This window comes from Papio anubis, chromosome 6 (assembly GCF_008728515.1).
Source record: "Papio anubis isolate 15944 chromosome 6, Panubis1.0, whole genome shotgun sequence".
Taxonomy (NCBI): Eukaryota; Metazoa; Chordata; class Mammalia; order Primates; family Cercopithecidae; genus Papio; species Papio anubis.
This window is the reverse complement of record NC_044981.1, coordinates 101,556,496-101,580,455: the sequence shown is the minus strand read 5'-3', so window position 1 is coordinate 101,580,455 and position 23,960 is coordinate 101,556,496. Positions and strand designations below refer to the sequence as shown.

At 35.0% G+C, this 23,960-nt stretch overlaps 1 protein-coding gene across 4 annotated transcripts in view; it reads left to right on the top strand.

The window, feature by feature from the left end:
* Positions 1-23,338, top strand: part of ATG5 (autophagy related 5) — a 135,727-nt gene extending 112,389 nt beyond the window's left edge. For all 4 annotated transcript variants that reach the window (XM_009205765.3, XM_003897966.4, XM_017958170.3 and 1 more), the window contains 2 exons: positions 4,879-4,996; positions 21,120-23,338. In XM_009205765.3, coding sequence (XP_009204029.1) covers positions 4,879-4,996; positions 21,120-21,256 — 255 coding nt within the window. In that variant the 3' untranslated portion in view covers positions 21,257-23,338. The remainder of the gene's footprint in view (positions 1-4,878; positions 4,997-21,119) is intronic.
* The last annotated feature ends 622 nt before the right edge of the window (positions 23,339-23,960 follow it).

The window sequence follows — 23,960 nt, the reverse complement described above, 5'->3', positions numbered from 1 at the left end:
CTCTGAGCTGTATCAACACCGTAAATTTCCCATATAAGAAAAAGTGATTGATGTATTGGTGAAGGCACATGAGTAGAGGAGAGATGGGAGCAGCCAGCCATTACCACCTCAGTTTTCCATTTCATTTGGTGTTAAGAAATGACTAACATACATTTGAAAAAGTAATAAGGACAGTTTCAAAGGTGACTTACATCATGTTATTTCTCATGAGAGTAACACTGTTTCTTGGAAGTTATTGAAATACTTTGCATATTTACAAATATGTGGCAAGGTCAGGTATTGTGGTATATTCCTGTTTGCAGTGGCTTTCTTGTCTGTCAACCTAAGATTTAGATTGCATTGAATATTGTTAGTCTTGTCTAATTTTATATATACTAAATCAGCGTTTATGGAATTCCTATTTGTGGAGATTTAAAAATATTTCTCAGTATAATTTAGTCTTCTCTGCAGAGCTCTAACACAGGGCTAATGAGAACTGTTGAAAAGTTTGCAGGAATGTGTCCTCCATTCCCATCGCCCTTAAGAACCTCTGCACTTGAATGCATGATCTGTGGGAGCTTTCGTTTTAAGGGTAATTGTCTTAGTCCATTTGGGCTGCTATAACAAAATATCTTAGACTAAGTAATTTTTATTATTATTATTTTTTGAGACACTTTCGCTCTTGTTGCCCAGGCTGGAGTTCAATGGCATGATCTTGACTCACTGCAACCTCTGCCTTCTGGCTTCAAGTGATTCTTCTGCTTCAGCCTCCTGAGTAGCTGGGATTACAGGCGCCCACAACCATGCCCAGCTAATTTTCTGTATTTTTAGTAGAGATGGGGTTTCACCATGTTGGGCAGGCTGGTCTCGATCTCCTGACCTCAGGTGATTCACCACACCAGGCCTAGACTGGATAATGTATAAACAACAGAAAATTATTTCTCACAGTTCTGGAGGCTGGGAAGTCAGAGAGCAAGGCTTCAGCAGATTCAGTGTCTGGTGAGGACGCTGTCTGCTTCAGAGTTAGCACTGGTTGCTGCACTGCTCCCCCCCCCCGGCCCCCACCCCACATGGCACAAGGGGCAAAGGGCTTACAAGCTCCCTGGGGCCTCTTTTATAAGTACATTGATCCCATTCGTGAGGACTCTGCCCTCATGACCTAATTACCTCTCAAAAACTTCACCTCTTAATACTGCCATGGTGAGGAATAGGTTTCAGCAGGAATTTTGAAGGGATGCAAACATTCAGATGACAGAAGTAACTAACTCCCCAAATTGAGTATTTTTTTGTAGTCCTGATTGACTTAGGTACTTAATTGCTATTTACTGGCACACTAAATTTTTAAGAATAAGAATATTACGTTTTTAAAGGCACTGTATAATAAATATTAAACAGAAAATGTTCATCAGATTTTTGGTTGGGGTATATTGAGTTTTTGTCTTTTAAAATAAGATTTTCATTAAATGAGAAACAACACGTTGCTGAGCGTTTTCTTGGTTACCATTCTATAGCATTTAGCTACACTATGTAATAGCACTGGGGCTTTCTCCCCACTAAGCAAATACCTCATCATAAAAGATCATTGAAGGTTATATTCCTTTATAATACTTGCTCAGATTTGGGAAAGAGTGGGAAAAAAGAGAGATACATAAAAATAACAGGATATTTCTCCAGTAGTGAGGTTAGAGGAGAATTTCTGTTTTTTAATATGTAACCAAGACTAGTTGGCCTTTCCTGTTTCGCATTTTTTTTCAGGTAATTTTTAATTTTTTAGTTTTAATTTTTATGAATACATAATAGTTGCAATTATTTATGGGGTACATGTAATCTTTTGCTATAAGCATGCAATGTGCAGTGATCAAATGAGGATATTCACCACCTCAAGCATTTATTATTCCTTTGTGTTAGAAATATTCCAGGTAATTTCATTACAGCAAAGCCACCTCGCATTTCGTACATTAATTAGGATATGAATGAGAGCTCCAACTTGTTGAAAAGATTCCTTTGACTTTGTTGTTTTCAGGTCGGACTGTGGGAGGTACCTTCTGACTTTTTTCTTTAAGTTGTGGGTATATTCCTGGTCTCTTCCTTTTCCACTGCACCAGCTCCAGTTGTCTTCACATAAGCTTGCTGTATTCAGTCAGCCTCTCACCAGTCATTCTTGATTTTGCTTCATAACCAACTCATCATACACAGCACTGCTTTCCATTAATCGTCAGAAAAAGCCTTTTGCCAACATTACTTCCTTTGCTAAAAAGCATTAAAAGCTTCTTCATGGCCTGAAGATCAAAAACCCTGAGTGAGGGATGACTATTTTAAATTATCACTACAGTTCCCTATTCATTTCTTTTCTTCTCTGAACTCCTCAACCTTATTATCTTTACACAGTTAATCACTTGATTATGCATGATACTGTTCTTTGTTTCAACTTGTATGAGAAAGTATGGCTTTTTAAATTGAGGGATGTATTAGTCTGTTTTCACTCTGCTATAAAGAAATATCTGAGACTGGATCATTTATAAAGGCAAAAGGTTTAACTGACTCACTTTTCCGTATGGCTTGTGGAGGCCTCAGGAAACTTAAAATCATGGTAGAAAGGGAAGCAGGCACCTTCACAAGGCGGCAGGAAAGAGAGATGAGAGTGCAGGAAAAACTGCCACTTTTAAAACCATCAGATCTCATGAGAATTCACTAGTATCACGAGAACAGCATGAGGAAAACCACCCACATGACCCGGTCACCTCCTTCCCTCGACACATGGGGATTACATGTCCCTCCCTACACAGGTGGGGATTACAGTTTGAGATGAGATTTGGTGGGGACACAGAACCAACACATATCAAAGGATATCAGTCATATTTTTAAAAATAATTCGTAGAGTTCAAATAGTGAAGTGAATTGAGTCATATTGAGTGCATATTATCAAGATTTTAAAAAAATTACAGTTTATTTTCATACTTGTCACAAACACTCAAATATATTATTGGAGTACTATTTCAAAATACTATGTATTCAGTGAATACATAAGCATAGAACTAGGAAAGGCAGCTCACATGCTTATATGTTTATTTTTTCTATTTATTTTTATTTATTTATGTTTTCTTTTTGTATTGTGCTTTAAGTTCTGGGATGCGTGTGCAGAATGTACAGGTTTGTTACATAGATACACACGTGCCATGGTGGTTTGCTGGACCCATCAGCCCGTCATCTACATTAGGTATTTCTCCTAATGCTATCCCTCCCGTGGCCCCCTACTCCCCGACAGGCCCTGGTGTGTGATGTTCCCCTCCCTGTGTCCATATGTTTCATTGTTCAACTCCCAGTTATGAGTGAGAACACGAGGTGTTTGGTTTTCTGTTCCTGTGTTAGTTTGCTGAGAATGATAGTTTCCCACTTTATCCATGTCTATTTCTTTTTAAACCAAATCTCTAACAGTTGTGTCAAAGATGTTGAGGTATATTTCTGTCATTAAAAGACAAAAACAAAAACTTGTCTCTAATGCCTAAGTGTTTGAAATCATATTCTTATAAAATATGAGGCAGCCTGGGCAGCATAGTGAGACCCGCCCCCCCCCCCCCCGAACAGAAAATAAAAAAATTAGCTGAGCATGGTGACTCACACATATAGTCCTGGCTACTCTGGAGGCTTAGGTGGAGAATTGCAACTTGGGGGTTGCGCCACTGCAGTTCAGCCTGGGTGACAGAGTGAAACCTTGTCTCAAAAAACAAACTCTCTCTCTCTCTCTCTCTATATATATATATATATGACATTTCTCTGTTCTTGTTAAGTTTTAATGATTTTTCGTCTCAGAAAGCTTAAAATTTACCATCTTAAAGTGAAATAGCAGTTAAGAGGGAGAGAAGAGGTAAAAATGCTTTTATTCTCTTTAACGTTTATTTATTTACTCTGTGGTTGGCACAGTTGCTCATTTATTTCCACAACAAACTCAAGAGATATGGAATGTCCCAAATTAGCAGATAAAGGAAACTGGGTACAAGATCATAGATCTTGCAAACAGTAGTGCTCTTCATAGACATTGGCTGATTTCAGAGCCTCTGTACTCTGTCATGATAAAGCCTCCATCATCACTAAGGACATTTAGTAAATGAAACAATTTTAAAAGTGAGTAAAACAATGAGATTATTAGCAGTAAATTATGGTGTAGTGCTCCTAACAGTTTTTGTCAGATGAAATGGCTGCATCTGCTCTTTTGGAAACCGTGAAACCTATCGAAAAGTTGAAATAATGAAAGTACTAAAATCATACACCCTCTACCTAAATTCAGCATTAGTTAATCTTTTTTTATTTTTGCTTTGTCTTCACACACACACCCCCCCCCCACAACTCACTCTCTCTCTCACTTGAACATGAATTTCTTTAAAATAAGGATTGTCCTTATTATACCTATGAAATTTGACATTAACTCAATAATATTATCAGTTGTCCATTCTGTATTTCCCCATTTATCTCAAAACTGTGTTTTATAGTTGGATTTCTAAAAAATTTCCTTCTTCAATTCAGTATTCAGCCAGGGTTTCTGTTTTGTCTTTGCCTTGTTAGTCTCTTTTAGAGATACTGAGAAGAAATGCTTTCATTGGTATCTTTTTGTGTTGTTTGCTTTTTAATCCCTTGAAGTTTTTGAAGGGTCCCAATCAGTTATCTTTAGAACGTCCCACCCAACTTTGAATTTGTCTGCTTGTTTCCTCAGAATTAGATTTACCGGAATTTATCATGTTAAACATTTTTCACAGTGATACCACACATCTGTGATGTTGTATAATTCTGCTAACACCGTATCAAAAGACACCTAATGCCAACATAAAGTTTATGATATATAAATTTGTAATTGGCAACAACAAAGACTTAATTGCTTGACTTATTTTTTCATTTTTCAAATAGACAACGACTGAAAGACCTTTCATTCAGAAGCTGTTTCGTCCTGTGGCTGCAGATGGACAGTTGCACACACTAGGAGATCTCCTCAAAGAAGTTTGTCCTTCTGCTGTTGATCCTGAAGGTAACACAATGAGCAACATTAAAACATTTCTTTCATTTTCTGTTACTGAAGTAAAATAAGCATTCCACATTTATAAATAACAGGTTATTTCAGGAAGATATTTTCGTATCTTATGGTAAAAAGTCTTTTCAAACAGAAGCACTTAATATTTAATATATTATTTTGTAAATTATTGACTAACAAAACGAGGACTCGACTCTCTGGCAAAATAGAATACAGTTTTTAAATCACCCTCTTAGCACATCTCTGGTACTCTGGTTTTTAATTTATGGATTCAGTTCTGGTAAATACTACTTTTAATCTTGCATTTTGTTTATTAACTTTAAAGAAGTCAGAAATGGTAAAAATAATTTTCTTATTTTTGATATTTGAAAGTTGGTAATACTGAATAATTGATGAGTATTTTATTTGAATTTTCTACTACTTTCTGCTTTTTCTTTTCTAGTTAACCTTGTTCTTTTAGGCTTTGACAATCTACAGGTTCATTCAAAAACTTGATCTGTTTCATGGCCCTAATTTTGTAACTTAGGTTAAGGGTGTTTTCCTGCACACAAGGGACAAATTTTAAAATTGCTGAAATCTGTTTTTCTTTATTACAACATACAGAACACCAAGAAAATGCAGAAAACAATAAAACAGTGCCCATAATCCATTAACTGATAGAGACCACTGTTGACAGACAGACAGACAGACAGACACACACACACACACACACACACACTCTTGAATACATGAGATATACATATGTATTTAATACAGTTGGCCCTTCATATCCATCAGCTCCACATCATGCCCACAGCAGATAAAAAATATTTGGGAGAGAAAATGGATGATTATGTCTGTACTGAAGATAAACAGACTTTTTTTTTTTTCTTGTTATTGTTCCCTAAACAATACAGTACAAGTATTTATATCGATTTAGATTGCGTTAAATATTACAAGTAATCTAGAGATGAATGATTTAAAGCATACATGTGCGTAGGTTATATGCAAATATTATGCCATTCTGTATAAGGGACTTGAGCATCAGTAGATTTTGGTATCCTCAGCGATCCTTGAACCAATCCTTCATGAATACCAAATGACCACATTGTGTGTGTGTGTGTGTGTGTGTGTAAAATGTCCTGCTGCTCTTGAATCCCAGCCCTATTAATGCTTACTAAACTGTAGGGGAAATTTTCAGTGGCATATTACTATATTGACATAAAAATTGCATAGAGTTATATTTATTATATAACAGAATTTTTTTAAAAAACTTTAAATCCATGAAGGAAAGAGGTAATGCATTAGTATATATGAAGGTAATACTTTAACAGATAATGCTTCTTATGAATGTATTCTGAATTGGAGGAATGCAGTATTACTTGCATGACATATACCACACAGTTCATGAAGAATGATGCGTCTAAGGAAATAGTTTGCCTAAGTAGTAGAATTAGAAACAGTGGGTTTGGGGGTAATGTTGTAGTATTCCAGCCTAAATGACTAAGCAAAGAATATGGAGCCCAAAATATGTGTCATTCAGCCTGAGAATGTTGCGATTTTCCTTAGTCAAGTATGCTTGCTTGCCTATACTAGCATTCCTACATGTATATAACGCTTTAAAAATGAACAGATTCAATAGGAAAGGGAAGGGCATCTAAAATAATACACCAATACCAGAAGGGATTGAAGGAAGAGACCACTGACTACTACCCAAAATTATTAAAACTGAACAGGGTTTAAGAGGTTATAAATACATTTTATAAAGTCTTCCTTGAACTTTACTAGCCTTTATAGTAAGGTTTCTGATGATGTCTTACACACATCCATGTATCTCTAGTGCTGGGGTAAATGTTTGCTAAACAATCCAGTTACTGAATTCTTTCTATCATTACCATGAAACATATTATTTACGATCATTAAATCATGGAGCAGTTAACATTAAGTTGATTATAATACTATCTTAGAATTCAAATCCATCTTTTCTACTGTGTAATTTTAGCTTTCAATAAGAGTTTTAGTTAAATAATTTTTTTATAATTTAATGATTTTTTAGTAAATTTATAGAGTTGTGCAACCATCACCACAATTTGGTTTTTGGAACATTTCCATCTCCTTGTACTTCCTTGTAGCTAATCTCTGCTCCACTGCCAGCTATAAACAACCACTGGCCTGCTTTCTACCTCTATAATTTGCCTATTTGGATATTTCACATATATTGAGTCGTACAACATGGAGTCTTTTGCAACTGTGTTTTTCCACTTAACATTATGTATTTGAGTTGCATCCATATTGAAGCAAGTGTCCATAGTTTGTTCCTTTTTATTGGTGACTAATACTCCATTGGGTAGATACATCACATTTTGGTTCTCCCTGTACCAGCTGATGGGTGTTTGGACTGTTTCCAGCTTTTCACCTTTATAAACAGAGCTGCTAGGAACATTCAAATATAGGTCTTTCTGTGGACGTTTGTTTTCATTTTTCTTGGGTAGCTTCCTAGGAGTGGAGTGACAAGGTCATATAGCAAGTTTATTTTTTATTTTAAAAGAAACTGCTAACCTTTTCCAAAGTGACTGTACCATTTTACAGTCTTACCAGCAGTGTGTAAGAATTCCAGTTTCTCCACATTCTCACTCACATATATTACCATCCTAGTGGTATCTCATGATGATTTTAATTCTCATTTTTCTAATTACTAATGGTATTGAACACGTTTTCATGTGCTTATTATAATTTGTAGATCTCTTTGATGAAGTGTCTATTCAAATCCTTTTCTTGTTTTCTTCATGGATTATTTCCTTATTACTGAGTTTTGAGCATTATTTATATATTCTGGATACAAGTTCTTTATCAGACATACAATTTGCAGATATTTTCTCCTACTCTGTGACTTGCCTTCATTTTCTTTCTCTCTTTCTCTCTCTTTTTTTTCCCCCCAGACAGGGTCTCGCTCTGTTGCTCAGGCTGGAGCGCAGTGGTACGATCTTGGCTAACTGCAACCTCCACCTCCGAGTTCAAGTGATTCTTGTGACTCAGCCTCCCTAGTAGCTGGGATTACAGATGCCTGCCACAATGCCCGGATAATTTTTGTATTTTTGGTAGAGACAGGGTTTCACTAGGTTGGCCAGACTGGTCTCGAACTCCTGACCACAGGGGGTTCAACCGCCTCAGCCTCCCAAAGTGCTGGGATTACAAGTGTGAGCCACCACACCCAACCTTGTTTTCATTTTCTTTTGAAGGATAAAAACATTTAATTTTGGTGAATTCCTGTCACTTTTTTTTAATGGATTGTGTTCAGTTAAATAATTAAAACTTTTTTTCTTATAGACAATACATTTACATATTTTAAACATCAAAGCATATATAAAGGAATTTAGTAAAAAGTCTCTTTCCTAACTGCTGCTCACCAAACTCTAACCTAGTTCCCTTTTCTAGAGACAACCAGTGTTGCCATTTTCCTGTATATCTTTAGAGACAATTAAGTAAACTTTTTATTTTTGAACTCAAGCTACATAAATTTTGACTAAGTAACTCATAACTTCTGAGAAATTCCCAGAAATTCAAGAATAAGCTTACTTTTTTAGTTCATTTTCTCTGTGTTATAAGGTGGTTTGTTTTTGATCTATTTAATGTCTATTTTTCTGTGTTTTTGAGGATTTTGGAATATAGATGAGTTATCTTCATTTGAAGTGTAATTAAAAAGTTAATAGTTTTTATTGCTGATAGAGATACACCCCATAAACCTCTTTCCTGTCCATGGCAACGTTGGCTTTCAGTTACTCAGTTCTCTGTATTGTGTTTTTTCCCTTTCTGAGTACTTTGTAATAGTACTTTAAAGAACATTAAAAAAACTAGATGCTGTCTTAGTCTGTTTGTGTTGCTATAAAGAAATACCTGAGGCTGGGTAATTTATAAAGAAAAAAGGTTTATTTAACTCACAGCTCTGCTGCCTGGATATTGGGCATCTCATGAGATCCTCAGGCTGCTTCTACTCATGGTGGAAGCTGAAGGGAAATGTGTGCGGTGGTCACATGGTGAGAGAGGAAGCCAGAGAGAGCAGGGTGGTGCCAGGCTCTTTATAATAACCAGCTCTTGTGGGAACTAAGACAGTGAGAACTCACTTACTCCTCCACACCCAGGGAGGGCATTAATCTATTCATGAGGTATCCACCCCCCGCCCCCAACCCAAGTACTCCCATTAGGCCCCATTTCCAACTTTGGGGATAAAATTTCAACCTGGGGTTTGGCGGGGACAAGCAACAAAACTGTAACAAATGCTTTTGTCAATTAGGAGTAAATGAAATTTAAGCCAGAGTTTAATATTCAAATAACTACCTTTTAAAAAACAAGAGGTGGGGTCTCACTGTGTTGCCCAGGCTGGTCTTACATTTCTCACTCAAGTGATACTACCACTTTAGCTTCAGAAAGTACTCGGATTGTAGGCATGAGCTACTGCACCCAGCCTCAAGTGACTACCTTATTGCACTTTTCCTAGATGTTTTTTTGACAATCTACTTTTTAAAATATGTCATTTTAAATTTACTTTTTTATAGCATCCTTGACTATAGAATGAGAACACCCCAATGAAACCCAAAACCTTGGCAGGAATATGTTCTATGATGATCTGTCCCCTAACAGCAGCACAATTGTCACAGACACCAAATGATCCATATTTGCTAGTCCCAAGTTTATATAAGGTGGTCTCCCTTGATACATTTGTGTTTTATCTGTAAAAATTAAAGTTAACAGTTGTTTTGTAATCCAGGAAAGAGGGCTTACTTGAAATTTTTTATTGTTTATTTTGTTAATGACAAATTTTTTAGTTCAATTCATTTTTATTTCATGGTTGCCAATTTCTAGTTCGTGGGTATGGTTAAGGAGTAAGGAGTGCCTAGAGTAGGAAGAAATTAGTTGGGTGTTAATACTGTATTTTACGTCTTTAAAGAATTGTATAACTGTAGAATTTTCAAGTTACCTTTTTTTTTTTTTGGAGACAGATTCTCACTCCGTTGCCCAGGCTGGAGTGCAGTGATGCCATCTCAGCTTACTGCAACCCCTCCCTCCCAGGTTCAAGCAGTCTTGTGCTTCAGTCACGCAAGTAGCTGGGATTACAGGCATGTGCCACCATGCCTGGCTAATTTTTATATATTTGGCAGAGACAGGGTTTCACCATGTTGGCCAGGCTGGTCTTGAACTCTTGGCCTCAAGTGATTCACCCGCCTTGCCCTCCCAAAGTTTACTCTCTTAATTTTTTGCATGATTTTGCCAAAGGTGTCTTAACCACTTAATTGCAGAACTAGGTTTAGAACACAGGTCTCCATCTCCTGGTGGTCTGTTGGTTTTTCCTCTTTACTATGCTGCCGTTTGTTTTTTTCTTTCTTTCTTTTTAACTTTTTGATTTAGTTTCAAATAACATTCTGAAATACTTGCTTTTTCCTATTTTACTTTCACAGATCTTTATTCTTCAGTTTGTGTTTAGTATCTAATCTGCCTACATGCTCTTCTCTTAATAATATTTCTGATACGATCTTAGAAACCTGAGTGTCTACTGTTTTTATTTTGTTTGCTTTGTTGTTTTAGTGTTCCTATATATAATCCTGACCACTCTTGTTGAATTTTTTAAATGGTGATTATGAACACCAGGCATGTAAATGAAAAGCAGTCAGGTGCTTTGAACTGACACACACTCTCAGAATACACCTTTATTCTGGTCTTAGACCCAGGTTACAAGACAAGATTAACGTGACCCTACACAAGGAAGGCACACAAATTTGTGAAGCTGTTCTTTTAAAAGAGACAAAGAGAGTCTTTGTTCTCTTAAATTTCTAGGCTGCTCTACGTGTACATCCTTTTCTGGGGGATACACAGTGTGACTTCCCCTGTGGTTTTTTTTTTTTTTTTTTTTTTTTTGAAGAGTGGAGCAGTGAGGCAACGCAGCCACACAACCTTATCCACAAACCTTCCTTTTAGGTGATTTCAGGTGCTGTAGGTGAGTACATTGTGTGACAGACTTCTCCCCACGCAAACTGTCAAATGCTTCTCTTGACTGCGGAACACACACTTCATTGAAATGACATAGATAGTGCCTTTTCTTTTCAGGTATTTTTGATGGTATCTTTCATTGCAGGAGGAAGCCATATCTCTAACACCAGTATCTTTTCTTTAGAAAAACTTTTATCTTTGCCTCTTCTTTTTATTACGTATTAAAAAAAATTGTCATTTAAAAATCTGTGTAAAGTATCCAAAACATCGAGTCACTATTTCAGTAAAAACCCATTTGCTTCCTGGTTCAGTTCACCTGTAGTATTGTCAGACGTGTCAGACATGAAGTATTTTGACACACCTGCACTCAACTTAAGTTGAAAGCGAAAGACTTTAAGATTGGGTGTGTATGGATAAGAACTTGCTGTCATCACAGATGAAAAGAGAAAGTACTTCATAAAAGTTATGTGGCACCATTGTCTTCTGCTCCCTCCAAGTGATTCAGTGATGAAATACTTTTGTCTGATTTCATCATATGAAAGTCGAATGTACTAGTATTTATGAATACGTGCTTTAGGTCGTTGTTCTTGTGGAGTAACTAATGATGAGCTGCTGCTTGTGGAGTAACTAATGATGAGCTCTTTTGTGTGTTCCTTTCTTTTTTTGTAAATGGCTAAGGGAATTAGTCAAGTTGGCGGTAACAGGAAATGACCAAAGGTGAGCTCAGGTAAATTGTTTTTGTGGTTTCAGCTGTAGTTAAAATGACTCAGAGATCTAAGCTTCTGTACCAGACCTGAAGTGAAATATTTTTTTCTTTGTTCATTAAAAATAACGTATCAAGAACATTTATTTTTTACCTTGGAGAATATAAAACACCTATAAGCTTTACCCACTTATACTTCATTTCCCAGTCTTCTAATGTAATGTCCAGCAATGTGGTAAGCTCGGCGGGTGGATCACCTGAGGTCAGGAGTTAGAGACTAGCCTGACCAACATGATGAAACCCCGTCTCTCCTAAAAGTACAAAATTAGCCGAGTGTGGTGGTGCCTGCCTGTAATCCCAGCTACTCGGGAGGCTGAGGCAGGAGAATTGGTTGAACCCAGGAAGCGGAGGTTGCAATGACCTGGAACGCGCCATTGCACTCTAGCCTGGGCACCAAGAGTGAAACTCCATCTCAGAAAAAAGGAAAGAAAAGATGGTATTCACATTTTTTCTGCTTTGCTCTATATGATTAGATTATGTTAATAAAGTGAATTAGCTGACAAGATAAAATTTTTTCAGACATAAAGCAATTAGAAAAAGAAACATATAACTCTCATGCTGACCATATAAGGCAGATACTTTAAGTATTTGGACAAAATTGAAGCTGGTTAATATCTTGTGATTTGAGATAATATTTGAGCAGTAATCACATTTGTCAGTGTGATGGCACTGCCCCCAGAAGAATAGGCACTTCAGTTTGCAAACTCATGCCACAGGAATAAAAAAATTCCAATCCCCAAACCTCATCAGATTGCAGGATTTACAGTTTCAGTAATTCTTTAGATACTCATTTACAATTTGAATTAGAAGGAATTAGTATCTCTATACCTTCACATTGTTTGGTTTGGGCAATCATTTAGAGTTTTTTTAATGAATATTCAGTTTTCTTATTTTATAAAATAATGAGGCTTCCCGCTACCATCTTATTGGATGCGTACAGAGTTTAAATGAACCAGAAATTTTTTGAAGTGAGTCTTCATTGTCTTTTTTATTTTTTGAGACTTTATATTTGAATCTTTTTTGTTTCTTAGAGTTTTGTTAGCATTTTTCACAAGTAAAAGAACTGTACTCATAAGAAATTTACAAAGGAAAGTGATAAAGAAGCAATTTTGTTTTTCTTTTTGTTGTTTGTTAATTCCACTATGCAAAGACAAGTGGGCGATGTTCAGTCTACACATAGAAGTTATAAATGTATAATGCTCTAAATGTAAATCAATATTGTAACTGCTTATTGTAACTCAAGTTATGGCAAGAGACATTGATTTCTACTTTCTTAGAAGTTAACTTCTGGACATGATTAGAACTGCCGGAAGTGTGTCTCTGGTATGGAAGAAATAAGCTTATTTTACTAAGGCATCTTCATAGTCACTGCATTTCCTGCAGCCAGATTGACTATGATCATATACTTGGTAAAATATTTTAAACCTCTTTAAGGCAAGAGGTCCAAAACTAGACTGTAATAGATAGTTGCTGGTAGTTTCACATTGAAGAAAACCATAAAGAGCAAATTGTACATATATTTGGTGTTTAATCTCTTCACAAGTGACCATGGAAAGTCCATTTGTAACTTTGTGGAGATACTGTAAGCCTGACATATGGGATGGGGTCACTTGGCTATAATGGGAGCCTCTCCTTTCAGTCTTAGCCTAGCACTCTCTGCTTTTATTCCTTATTGTGTACATATTTTATGGAAGAAATGGTACAGTGTCATTCACGGTGGGAATTCTAAAAGTTCTTCAAATGTAGCCCTCATAAGCATGTTTAAATAATCTGTTAGGCTCAGTTTAAATTTACTAATTACAATATATTTTCTTAATTTATCATTATACTATTCTAAGATTAAATGAATCAAATTATTTGCTTTGATTGCTTTCCTCTCCCTCCATCTCTTCGTGTTGTCTTAGCACATGGGCAACATTGACTCATTCTGGTGATAAAGAATCTCTTAATTCACTAAGTCCATTGACATATGTTTTTTCTAAAATCAAAGAAATAGTGCTGATTGTTCTCCACTACTGGAAATGATGAGATTACTGGACCTGACAGAAGATGCTTCTGGTTTCTCCTTCTGAATTATTGTTATCTTAATCTCAAGAAGTTAAATGAATTAACTTGACTGTCCCCAAAATGAGAAACATACACTTGCATAATTATTTCATTTTTAGCACTAGAAAGCAAAATTCTCTTACCAAAATAATGGTATATGCAGACAATTAAAAACAAGTCATCTTTTCATTGAAACAGGTACTGTGGGGCTTCATTCTGACCATATGTAAACAGTACAATTAGTGTCTATATTTTAAATAAAGCAATTAAGTTGAGCTATTCTGTAGTTCATACTTGACAAATATTAATGGACCCTATTACACCCAACTAGAGTTACTGGGTCATTTTATGAAAGCAGATGAAATAATATTGTTTCCAAAGTTTATTTATTTATTAATGAACAAGGTTTAATTTTTAACTTGTACCACATTTTTATCTTATTGTCAGGAAGCCTTGAATCAGTTTTAAAATGGTCTTACAATCACTTAATTTAATACACTTTGCTTTCTATAATTACAGCTAATCATATGGGATTTTTTATATAATTTAAATTTTAGTTTATGTCCTCCTTACTAAGAAATACAAGGATTATAAGTAAAAGTCAATGAAATAATTAATATGGGCACGTTTTTAAATTGTTTAAAATGTTAAGAGTCAAAGCTCTGAAAATATTTTGGACAGAAATAATAAAGATATAAATTGTATGCAAGGAAAGAGATATTTGGTATACCTGGTATTTGGTATATACGGGGATATTGCATGTTCATTAAGACCTGTCCTGCTAAGTGAGTATGGATCCGGAAGAAGTTAATGTAAGTATTTTTAAATGGGTTTGTATTTTTCTGATAAACAGCACTCTCCTTCTGTTTGTGATCATAGGATAAAAGCCCTGTAAGCTTGTATATGTTCATTTTTACTGCTACATCATGTAGTGTGCTCTTAAGATTGAGATCTCATTCCCCAGGAAGCATTTCTGTCCAAGATTAATTGCCCTTTTAAAATCAGCGTTTGATGTATTTCTTTGGCTATATCCTGACTTGGTTTAACCCTCTTTGACCTGACCTCGCTGACTATTACCTCCGTGGCTGAGACAAAATCCTTCAGCATGATGTATGCACTTCACATTTCAGCCTGTGGTTTTTCATGTCGATGGATTCAATTAGTTGGTGTTTTACTAATGAACATATCAGAGGTTAAAGAATTTGTCAGACAGAACAAAATTGTTCAGGCTAGTGGCAATCAGAAAGCTCATCTCTCTATTTTTTAAAACTTTTTCAGCAGTGTTAAGTATTTTTCAGAAATTTTACCTTCAGTATCACACTTTCCAAGATTCGTTTTCTGCTGAATTATAAAATATAAATAGGAAGCCACAAAGCTGAACACAATGATTATACCATTTGATCTTAGAATTATCCATATTTATAAGTATGAGCTTTTAAAAAATTAATTAAACTGAAATTTTCTTGTTAAAAACATGTATGAATTTCCCTTAAAGATACATCATCCATTTCTTTAAGTCTCCTTTAAATATGAATGGTAAGAAGGAAACTCAAGCACCTCACTAGAATCTCAAGTCACCTGTTTTTAAAGACATTTATAGATCATATTCCTTGTTGAAACTGGCTTAGTTAAATAAGACCTAAAACCCAGATTGGGATGAGAAAGATAGCAGCCATTAGTAATAGAAATCTTTAGAACTCAAATTTATCACATAGTGCGCATTCTCAAATGATATACTTAAAATGTATAACATAAAGATTTTGAAAGGTTTTTGTTTACCTGAATGTTTTCATCTTTTTTAAAAAAATAACCTTACCTAAAGTCTATTAAATGATATATCTATAGTGCAGTAGGGCTCATTTGACTTACAGGTGGTGTGCTCCTCTTGAATATATGTGTTGAGAGCACTATTAAATAAATGTGAAGGTTTATAATACTTAAGAATATTTCTTAATGTCTTTTAATTTGCATAATCATCGAGTCTGGGTTTTTGTTGTCTTTTAAAAAATACATTTATTAAAATCATGCCATACTGCATAAAAATGGAACTGAATAATTCAGGAGGTATTACCATGAGGCCAAATTCTTATAGCCCTTTGTATGCCAATCACATAAGTGAATCCATGGTTTTTATATATCTTTTGATTATCTAGTACTAAAAAAAATGAACTTATTCTTATAACTTGTGTGTAGGAAGAGAATTAAAATCACTCTACTTTTTGTTACTAAATCATGACCTTTTTAAAACTGATCTTCTCTCCTCACATACTTTATCAATTATATTTTTGACATCATTATTGTTTATTAGAGAGTGAGCAGGAGAGAGGGGTGGAGAAGAGTCACCCATGTTATTGAATAACTGTGTCCAAGTCCTGTGCTAGGGTCGCTGCTGAGTGCTTTGCTTGGATATCCCATTTAATGCTTCGTGTAACTGGAGATGAGAATTCTCTGTTCACACTGTAAGATGAGGAAATAGACACTCAGAAGTTTAAGTGAATTCCTTGAGAATTCAAAACTAATAAATTATGATGGCTTGCACTCTGAAAGAAATATTTTGCTGTTTAGGCATAAAAGACCTAGATACTAGAACTGTGAGACATGTTAGTGATCCTCTACTCTGGACCAGTTTGCAAACTGACTCACAGAGTTAAATGAGAAGCTATCATGGGTTATAAATCAGCAAGCAGAATTTAGGAGATGGTCTCAATCCCACATTAGCAAAAGCTGCCATATCTTTACCTATGTTATATATTGGGTTTCTACATAAAATTTTGTTTGCAGAAAAATTCTACACTGGTATGAACATAAGATTCATTCTAGGGAACATTTTTAAAAAAGACTTTACGCCAGAAATTGATTCAGAAAGTCTGGAGAGGAGCTCAGCTCAATATAGATATACACACACACACATATATATATATATAAAATTTTAATTTCCTGCATGATTCTGATGGTCAGCTAGATTTTCAAACCATACATCTATACAGGCATTTTCATTTTATATATAAAGAAACAGCTTCAGAGTGATGTGAGACCTGGTCAGAGCCCTTCGTTGCCAGAATTGGAATTCAAGTTGCCTAACCCCCAATTTGTCTTTCATTACTACCTTGCTAACTAGTGGTGCATAATTGGCCCTCTCTCCTTTATGTCTCATTTATATTATTGTATATTGATAGCATTCATTGTATACATGTCTATATGTAGGCATCATTTTTTAGTATATACATAAGAAGTTAACTTTGTGATTTCTATTAATGACTTGTGTAGTTAATGTGATTTTTCTTTTTTCTTCTTCGTTTTTTCTATATGTAATTCTTACCATTCTACTCATATAACCAAAATCTACCTGAATATATTTTTTCTAAAATGTAACATTTTTTTAAATGTTCACTTTTAAGTAGATGCTGGTTTTATAAAGTGCTGTGTGGACATTCTACAAAATAATGAGATGTACTCTTCAAAATTGTAAAAGTTAAGAAATGTAGAAAAGGCTAAAAAACGGTTGCAGATTAAAAGAGAATAGAGAAACATGAAAATTAAATGCAATATGTGCATCCTTGACATGACCTGAATGTGTCCCCCAGAATTCACGTGTTAGAAGCTTAATCCCCAATGCAGCAGTGTTGGGAGGTGAGGCCTTTTGGGGGGTGTTATGCTGGTATGAAAAGGGTTTGCAAGAGTGGGTTCACTGTCTCTTGCGCTTCCACGTTCTTCCATATGAGAACACAGCAAGAAGCTCATACCAGGTGCCAGCACTTTGATCTTGGATTTCCCAGCCTCCAGAACTGTGAGAAATAAATGTTTGTCCTTTATAAATTATCCAATTATAGCATCACAAACAGACTAAGACAGTCCTGGACTGAATCCTAGATTGAAGAAAAATACATTATTGGGATAGTTGATAAATTTGAATATGGACTACATGAATATATTATTTCATATATCATATATCAATATTATTTTTTATTGTGATAACTATACTGTAGTTATGTAAAAGAATATCTTATATTAGAAAGGGTACACTGTAAGTTTGAAATCATAACAAAAATTACTCTCCAAAAAGTGCCCTATATAAAAGAAGTTCATGTAGAACTAGTTCACTTGATTACTGTCTCATATGTTTGCCTACCTTAAAGCTTCAAGCCAGCTTCTTTTAAAAACCTGAGTGGGAGAGGCGTACAGTAACGTTTTTCTCCTGAGTCATTTTCTTTGTAGTGACATTTCTCATTCTGAGTATTAAAGTCTAGATTCCCATTTTGAAACACAAAGACATGTTTACCAAAAATATTGTTTACTTTAGCAGTATCAAGTGTTTCCTTTGTACTGTAAGAAAAAAAGAGACCTACTGATTTTTTTTTTTTTTTTTACTGTTTTATTTTATTATTAATTTTTGTTTTTACACAGGGTCTCACTTGTTACCCATGCTGGAGTGCAGTGGTGCCATCACGACTCACTGTAGCCTCGACCTCCTGGGCTCAGGCATTCCTCCACCTCAGTCTCCCAAGTAGCTAGGACTACAGGCGTGCACCACCATGCCCAGCTAAGCTAATCTTTGTTTGGTTAAGTTTTTTTATTTTTTGTAGAGATGGGATCTATTGCCCAGGCTGGTTCTCGAACGCCTGGACTCAAGCAGTCCTCCCACCTTGACCTCCCCAAGTGCTGGGATTACAGATGTGAGCCACCACACCTGGCCTGTTTTCTTTTATTGGTTTTGATATTGCTAAAATATTCCTCATGCTTTGTTGTTATGTATGGTACCATGAATTAAGGATAGCATGTACATTTGACTTATCTGGAAACATTTTTGACTTTGTTGTTTTAATAACCAAAGCAGTCTTTACAGGTAGAGTTATTCTACGTGGTGGGGCTAGCTATCAGAAAGCATTCCAAAAAGATTAATTTTGACAGTGTAATTCTACCAGCAAAAACATTATCCCAGCAGTGAGAATATTTATTAACTAATTATGGTATATGTCAGGTACTGTACTAGGCACTGGGGACAGAGTAACAAATAAGAGAGAAATTTCGATTTGAAGTTTCAAGGGAACTGCTGTCCTAAAAATCCCTCTGTTTAAAATTGTGTTATTGAGGCAAGTCAGAAAATAAACAAAATACATAAATGCAGGTGAAATATTTGGACATATGTAGTCCGTGACAAAATAATATGTTTAAAACCTTAAACTGTTCTGTTGAGGGATATGACAGTCTTAGATTCTTTCCTTAGTTACTTAAATTTAGTTAATGACACTTTAAAGTGGCCCCAGCTTCTAAACCAGAGAATCAATGCTACCTATTCAGGGTTTGGGTAAGGGGATTTATTAGGCTTGTTACAGTGTTTGAATAGTGCTTATGTCCTCCAGCTTCTGTTGTACAACTCATAAACTCTAACAATCCTTTTGTTGTAACGTGGTTGGTCTTTTGCCTTTCAGATATACTGTGCATCATCAGTGGATTGTATACCATATTGTATTTGCTCCCACATTTAAATATTGCTTTAGACATAGTATTTTTTGATATTGAGTTGTGACTTGTTTCTTCTGCTGTTTCATAGTATACAAAGGTGACTCTGGCTTAAGGAAAAACTTTAGAGATAAGGAACTTTTACTCTTACACCACTATTCTTTCATTTTTTGACTCAGTGCTAAGTAGGAGGAAGATTCTGAGAATATTAAAATATTTCAAAGAAATATACGAATGTGAAGAGAATTATACCGGAAATGTTTTCAAATATTCTAAGAAAGATTTAATACAGTAAAGCTGTAGCAAACTAGAACTTACAAGCAATGAATCATTCCAGATAGCTGAGGGTTTCTCCATTTGAATACCAATGTTTAAAAAATCTTCCCAAAGTACTAATACTGTGCTTTCTATAGTATTCTGTATATAACTTAATATTTTATTATGAAAACAAATCATTGTATTAACACTGTGATCACAACTGTGTAAAAAATTATGTATAGTTGCAACAAAGAAAAAATAAGGAAAGCATTTTTTTAGGTTAGTAGTATTACGAAGTGATACCTTTTTTCAAAATTGTTTTAAGCTATGGCGCAGTGATTTGGGAGTTTGTTTGGAATATTTTATTTGGTTATCTTTGGAATTGTTAGTATGTTAAGTTTTTATTTTTCACATTCTTTTATCAACTCTGTAGTGTTTTGTGTCCTCTGTTGACTGTCACTTCCCGGGACTGTGCTGCCTCTAACAGGAAGTCTAAATATTTCTTTAAAAGGGTCTCTTGTTTCAGGTGCCAGCCAAGTCATTATCACCATACATCATCAGCTCATTTTGCCCAGACATTAGAGCACTTAGAGATTCAAAAGTCATTTGGAACAGAGCAGAAAGGAAAACGGAGGGTATTTCTCCTTTATAGAGTTCGTGATTCCCCATTTCCTTGTTGTCTTCTGTCACCAGGAAGCTGAGCAGTTAAGACATTGTATTTTGAAGAGATGGTAAAGGAGAAAAACCCAAAATTGTGCTAGAGGAGTAACACAGAGTTTCTTGATGGTTCTATTTTTTTTTTCTTTTTCATTAAAGGAGTTTGGCTTTGCTTTTTTTGTTTTTCTATGACAAAAAATATTTCTGTTTACTTTAAAAGTTGTCAGTACAACACACTAAAATCATGAAAAACACAAAATTAATCTTAAGTTTAATTTGGAATACAATTGAATTTAAAAGAAAGGTGTGAATTTCAGCCCCCTTTTAATTAGCAAGTGGATGTTAACAAAAATCAATCAGGCTTTGTAACTCTAAAACAGGAATCCCTGAGTCAGATTTGTAATCCCTTCTCATTAAAATTTTAACTGTTATTCAAATAGTATCTCTAAGATATTTTGATGCATACTTGAAAGCTTTACTGAAAACAACTAAAGCTCACCTGTGTCTTATTAAACATCTCAAATACTGATCTGATTCTTGATTTCTAGTCACATTTCTATTTTACATTTTCAAAATATGTATGGACCTACTTCATATACTTGTCATTTTAAATAACCATACAGTACAGTTTTTAATGTATAACTAAAATAAATTTTGGTCATTGGTACAATGGGCTGTTTTTGCCACTATAGTTTCATTAACGTCAATCTTAAGTAAGCACAGTAATTAAGAAAGAAGTAATACTTTCACATACAGCAACAGAATTTTTATCAGAATATATTGTAACCCTCAGGTTTCTGTTTTGGGTGATACATACTGCAACATTTGAACTTTCTCCATGTCCACATTTCCTGTTCAGGGGACAGAACAGGTTTAAAATCCACTTAATGCACTCAGGATTCTCAAAAGGCAACAGATTATTTTTTCTTCAACTGTTCTGACTTTTATTGTTGTTGGATTTCTTTCTTGGAATAGATGGGGAAAAAAAGAATCAAGTGATGATTCATGGAATTGAGCCAATGTTGGAAACGCCTCTGCAGTGGCTGAGTGAACATCTGAGCTACCCGGATAATTTTCTTCATATTAGTATCATCCCGCAGCCAACAGATTGAAGGATCAACTGTTTGCCTGAATGGAATCATCCTTAAATGGAATTTATCAGAGCATGTCACCCTTTTGCTTCAATCAGGTTTGGTGGAGGCAACCTGACCAGAAACACTTTGCTGCTGCAAGCCAAACAGGAAAAAGATTCCATGTCAGACAAGGCCATTGGGCTGGTCTTACTTTGCATCACCTCTGCTTTCCTCCACTGCCATCATTAAACCTCAGCTGTGACATGAAAGACTTACGGGACCACTGCGAGTCTTCTGTAAAATATAATGAAGCTGAAACCTTTGGCCTAAGAAGAAAATGGAAATATGTGCCACTCGATTTGTATTTCTGATTAACAAATAAACAGGGGTATTTCCTAAGGTGACCATGGTTGAACTTTAGCTCATGAAAGTGGAAACATTGGTTTAATTTTCAAGAGAATTAAGAAAGTAAAAGAGAAATTCTGTTATCAATAACTTGCAAGTAATTTTTTGTAAAAGATTGAATTACAGTAAACCCATCTTTCCTTAACGAAAATTTCCTATGTTTACAGTCTGTCTATTGGTATGCAATCTTGTAACTTTGATAATGAACAGTGAGAGATTTTTAAATAAAGCCTCTAAATATGTTTTGTCATTTAATAACATGCAGTTTTGTCACTTTTCAAGTACTTTCTGACTCACATACACTAGATCACTTTTTACTCTGTGTTACCATTTTGACTGGTCGCCATTGGCATGGGGTGGATATAGGGCATAGGATCGCTTGTCTCAGGATCTGTCATAGAATTTCTTGCTGCCAATTAAAAAACCTGTGTTCTTTACACACTACACTTATAAATGTTGTAACTGTTCATCTTTGCTGTTTTATCACTGTAAGCCTGTCAAGCCATAGTATCCTAAAGCATCTGTATATAGTAATTGTGCATTTTTGGAAAAACCCATTCCTTCCAAGCTAGTGTTTTTCATTGGCTCCAGGTCTGTGCCAATGAAAAACTGTGGTCCCCTGGTAGTCAGTCTTTTGAAGTTTAAAGATTACCTGTCTCCTGACTGCAGTACCTTTTCTTTAATTTTTACCAAAAATATCCAGAGGTTACTGGAGTTCTTATTCAATATAAGGAAAGTTTGCTGCACTTTATTACCAAGCCTCTGGGATTTTACCAATCAAACATATTTGTGCATTACATTTCGTTTCTTGTGAGCTAGCTTGCTGTCCATATTGAATGTTGACCCATATGAATATGCTAAAAGACTTACAGTAGCAGACACGATCATGGTTTTAGATCCCATAATAAAAATGAATGTTTTTCTTATAAAAAATTATATGAATGCTGAAGCGAGATTCTACTATTGTTCATTGCTTCCTTTTCTTTTTCCTTTTGTGATTTTCACTGATTAATAGCACATTTCTAAACAAAATTGGATAAAGTTAGTCAAAGACCAGATATTCTGGAATGGAAATTGTAAAGCTTAATCAAAAAGAATAACCAGTACCGAATACAATCTCAGAAAATTAGAAGCAAGTAGAAAACAATTGGTTGATGTAAACGAAAGTGCCATTTTAGTAAAGGCAGGAAAAAAATAGCAATATTTGAGTTATGTAAGGATAAAAAATCCACTGACTTGTATTTTTGCACAAGAGGCTGGTCTGAATATGATTGTTCACATTAAGAGTGTTTATTCGTCGGTTCGGTTTGGGGATTTTCCCCCTTGATGTTTTGACAGATTGAAGTGAGCTTCAGTGAGCGAAAGGATCAGAATGCAGGGAACACTAAGCTGTGATGAAGAAAGTATGGTAAGAATGGAAAGCCAGAGTAGTTTTATACAGACAAGACCAGTATCAGGCCTTTGCAGTAGGCTTGAGCGACCTTCTGATCTAGATTTGAAAGTAAATAATTTTATCAAGCCATTGCCCATTTTTACTTCCTCATTCATTATTGTACCAGCATCATAACTTTATTACTCTAATCCCAGGTAAGTCAAGCCTACATAATGCCCCAGAGGAAGGGTAAAACCAGAAATTCATGCTGGCTTAAATAATCTATTTTTGTTTCTTTTTATTTGAATATTTAAATTTTATGGTTTATTAAAAAATTAAATAAATGTTGTGTCCGTCTTTATTTAAAACAAATTACCTGTTGGTAAAATCATTAAAATTTCCTTAGTCACAAACTGTCATAAAAGTTTCTTGGAGAAATAGAAGGGATGGAGGGATATAGAAGAGAATATAAAAGAAAATTGGAGAAGAACCCCAATATCTTTATTTGACTAATAGTGAATAGTGACCTCCTAGGAAAATAGAAATATGTTTTTAAATATTGGCATTGTTAACTAGGAAGGAATAAGTTCAGATTAAATCATTGTCCTTTATAAATGATGTTGATTTTCATTTGGATGACCTAAATTCTGATTATGGATAGAGTTGAATTGATAAGCACCAAGATTTTCTTACAGATTTAGGGACCCGAAGTAACTTGTTTGTAATTTAAGTTGACCTATCAGTCTTTATAGGATGATGAGGTGTAAACCGTATTCCAATCTGAGTGTGAGGTGAATTCATTTAGTGTACTAGTCTTGTTACATTTATCACTGGAAACAAGCTAGGAGTTGATCGTTTTCTGAGAAAACAATATATAAGCTTTGACATTGTGTGACTGTAGTTTTTAATGGTTATCCTTCTAGAGTATTTTTTTAATAGACTATTTGAGATAACCTTTTCTTCAGT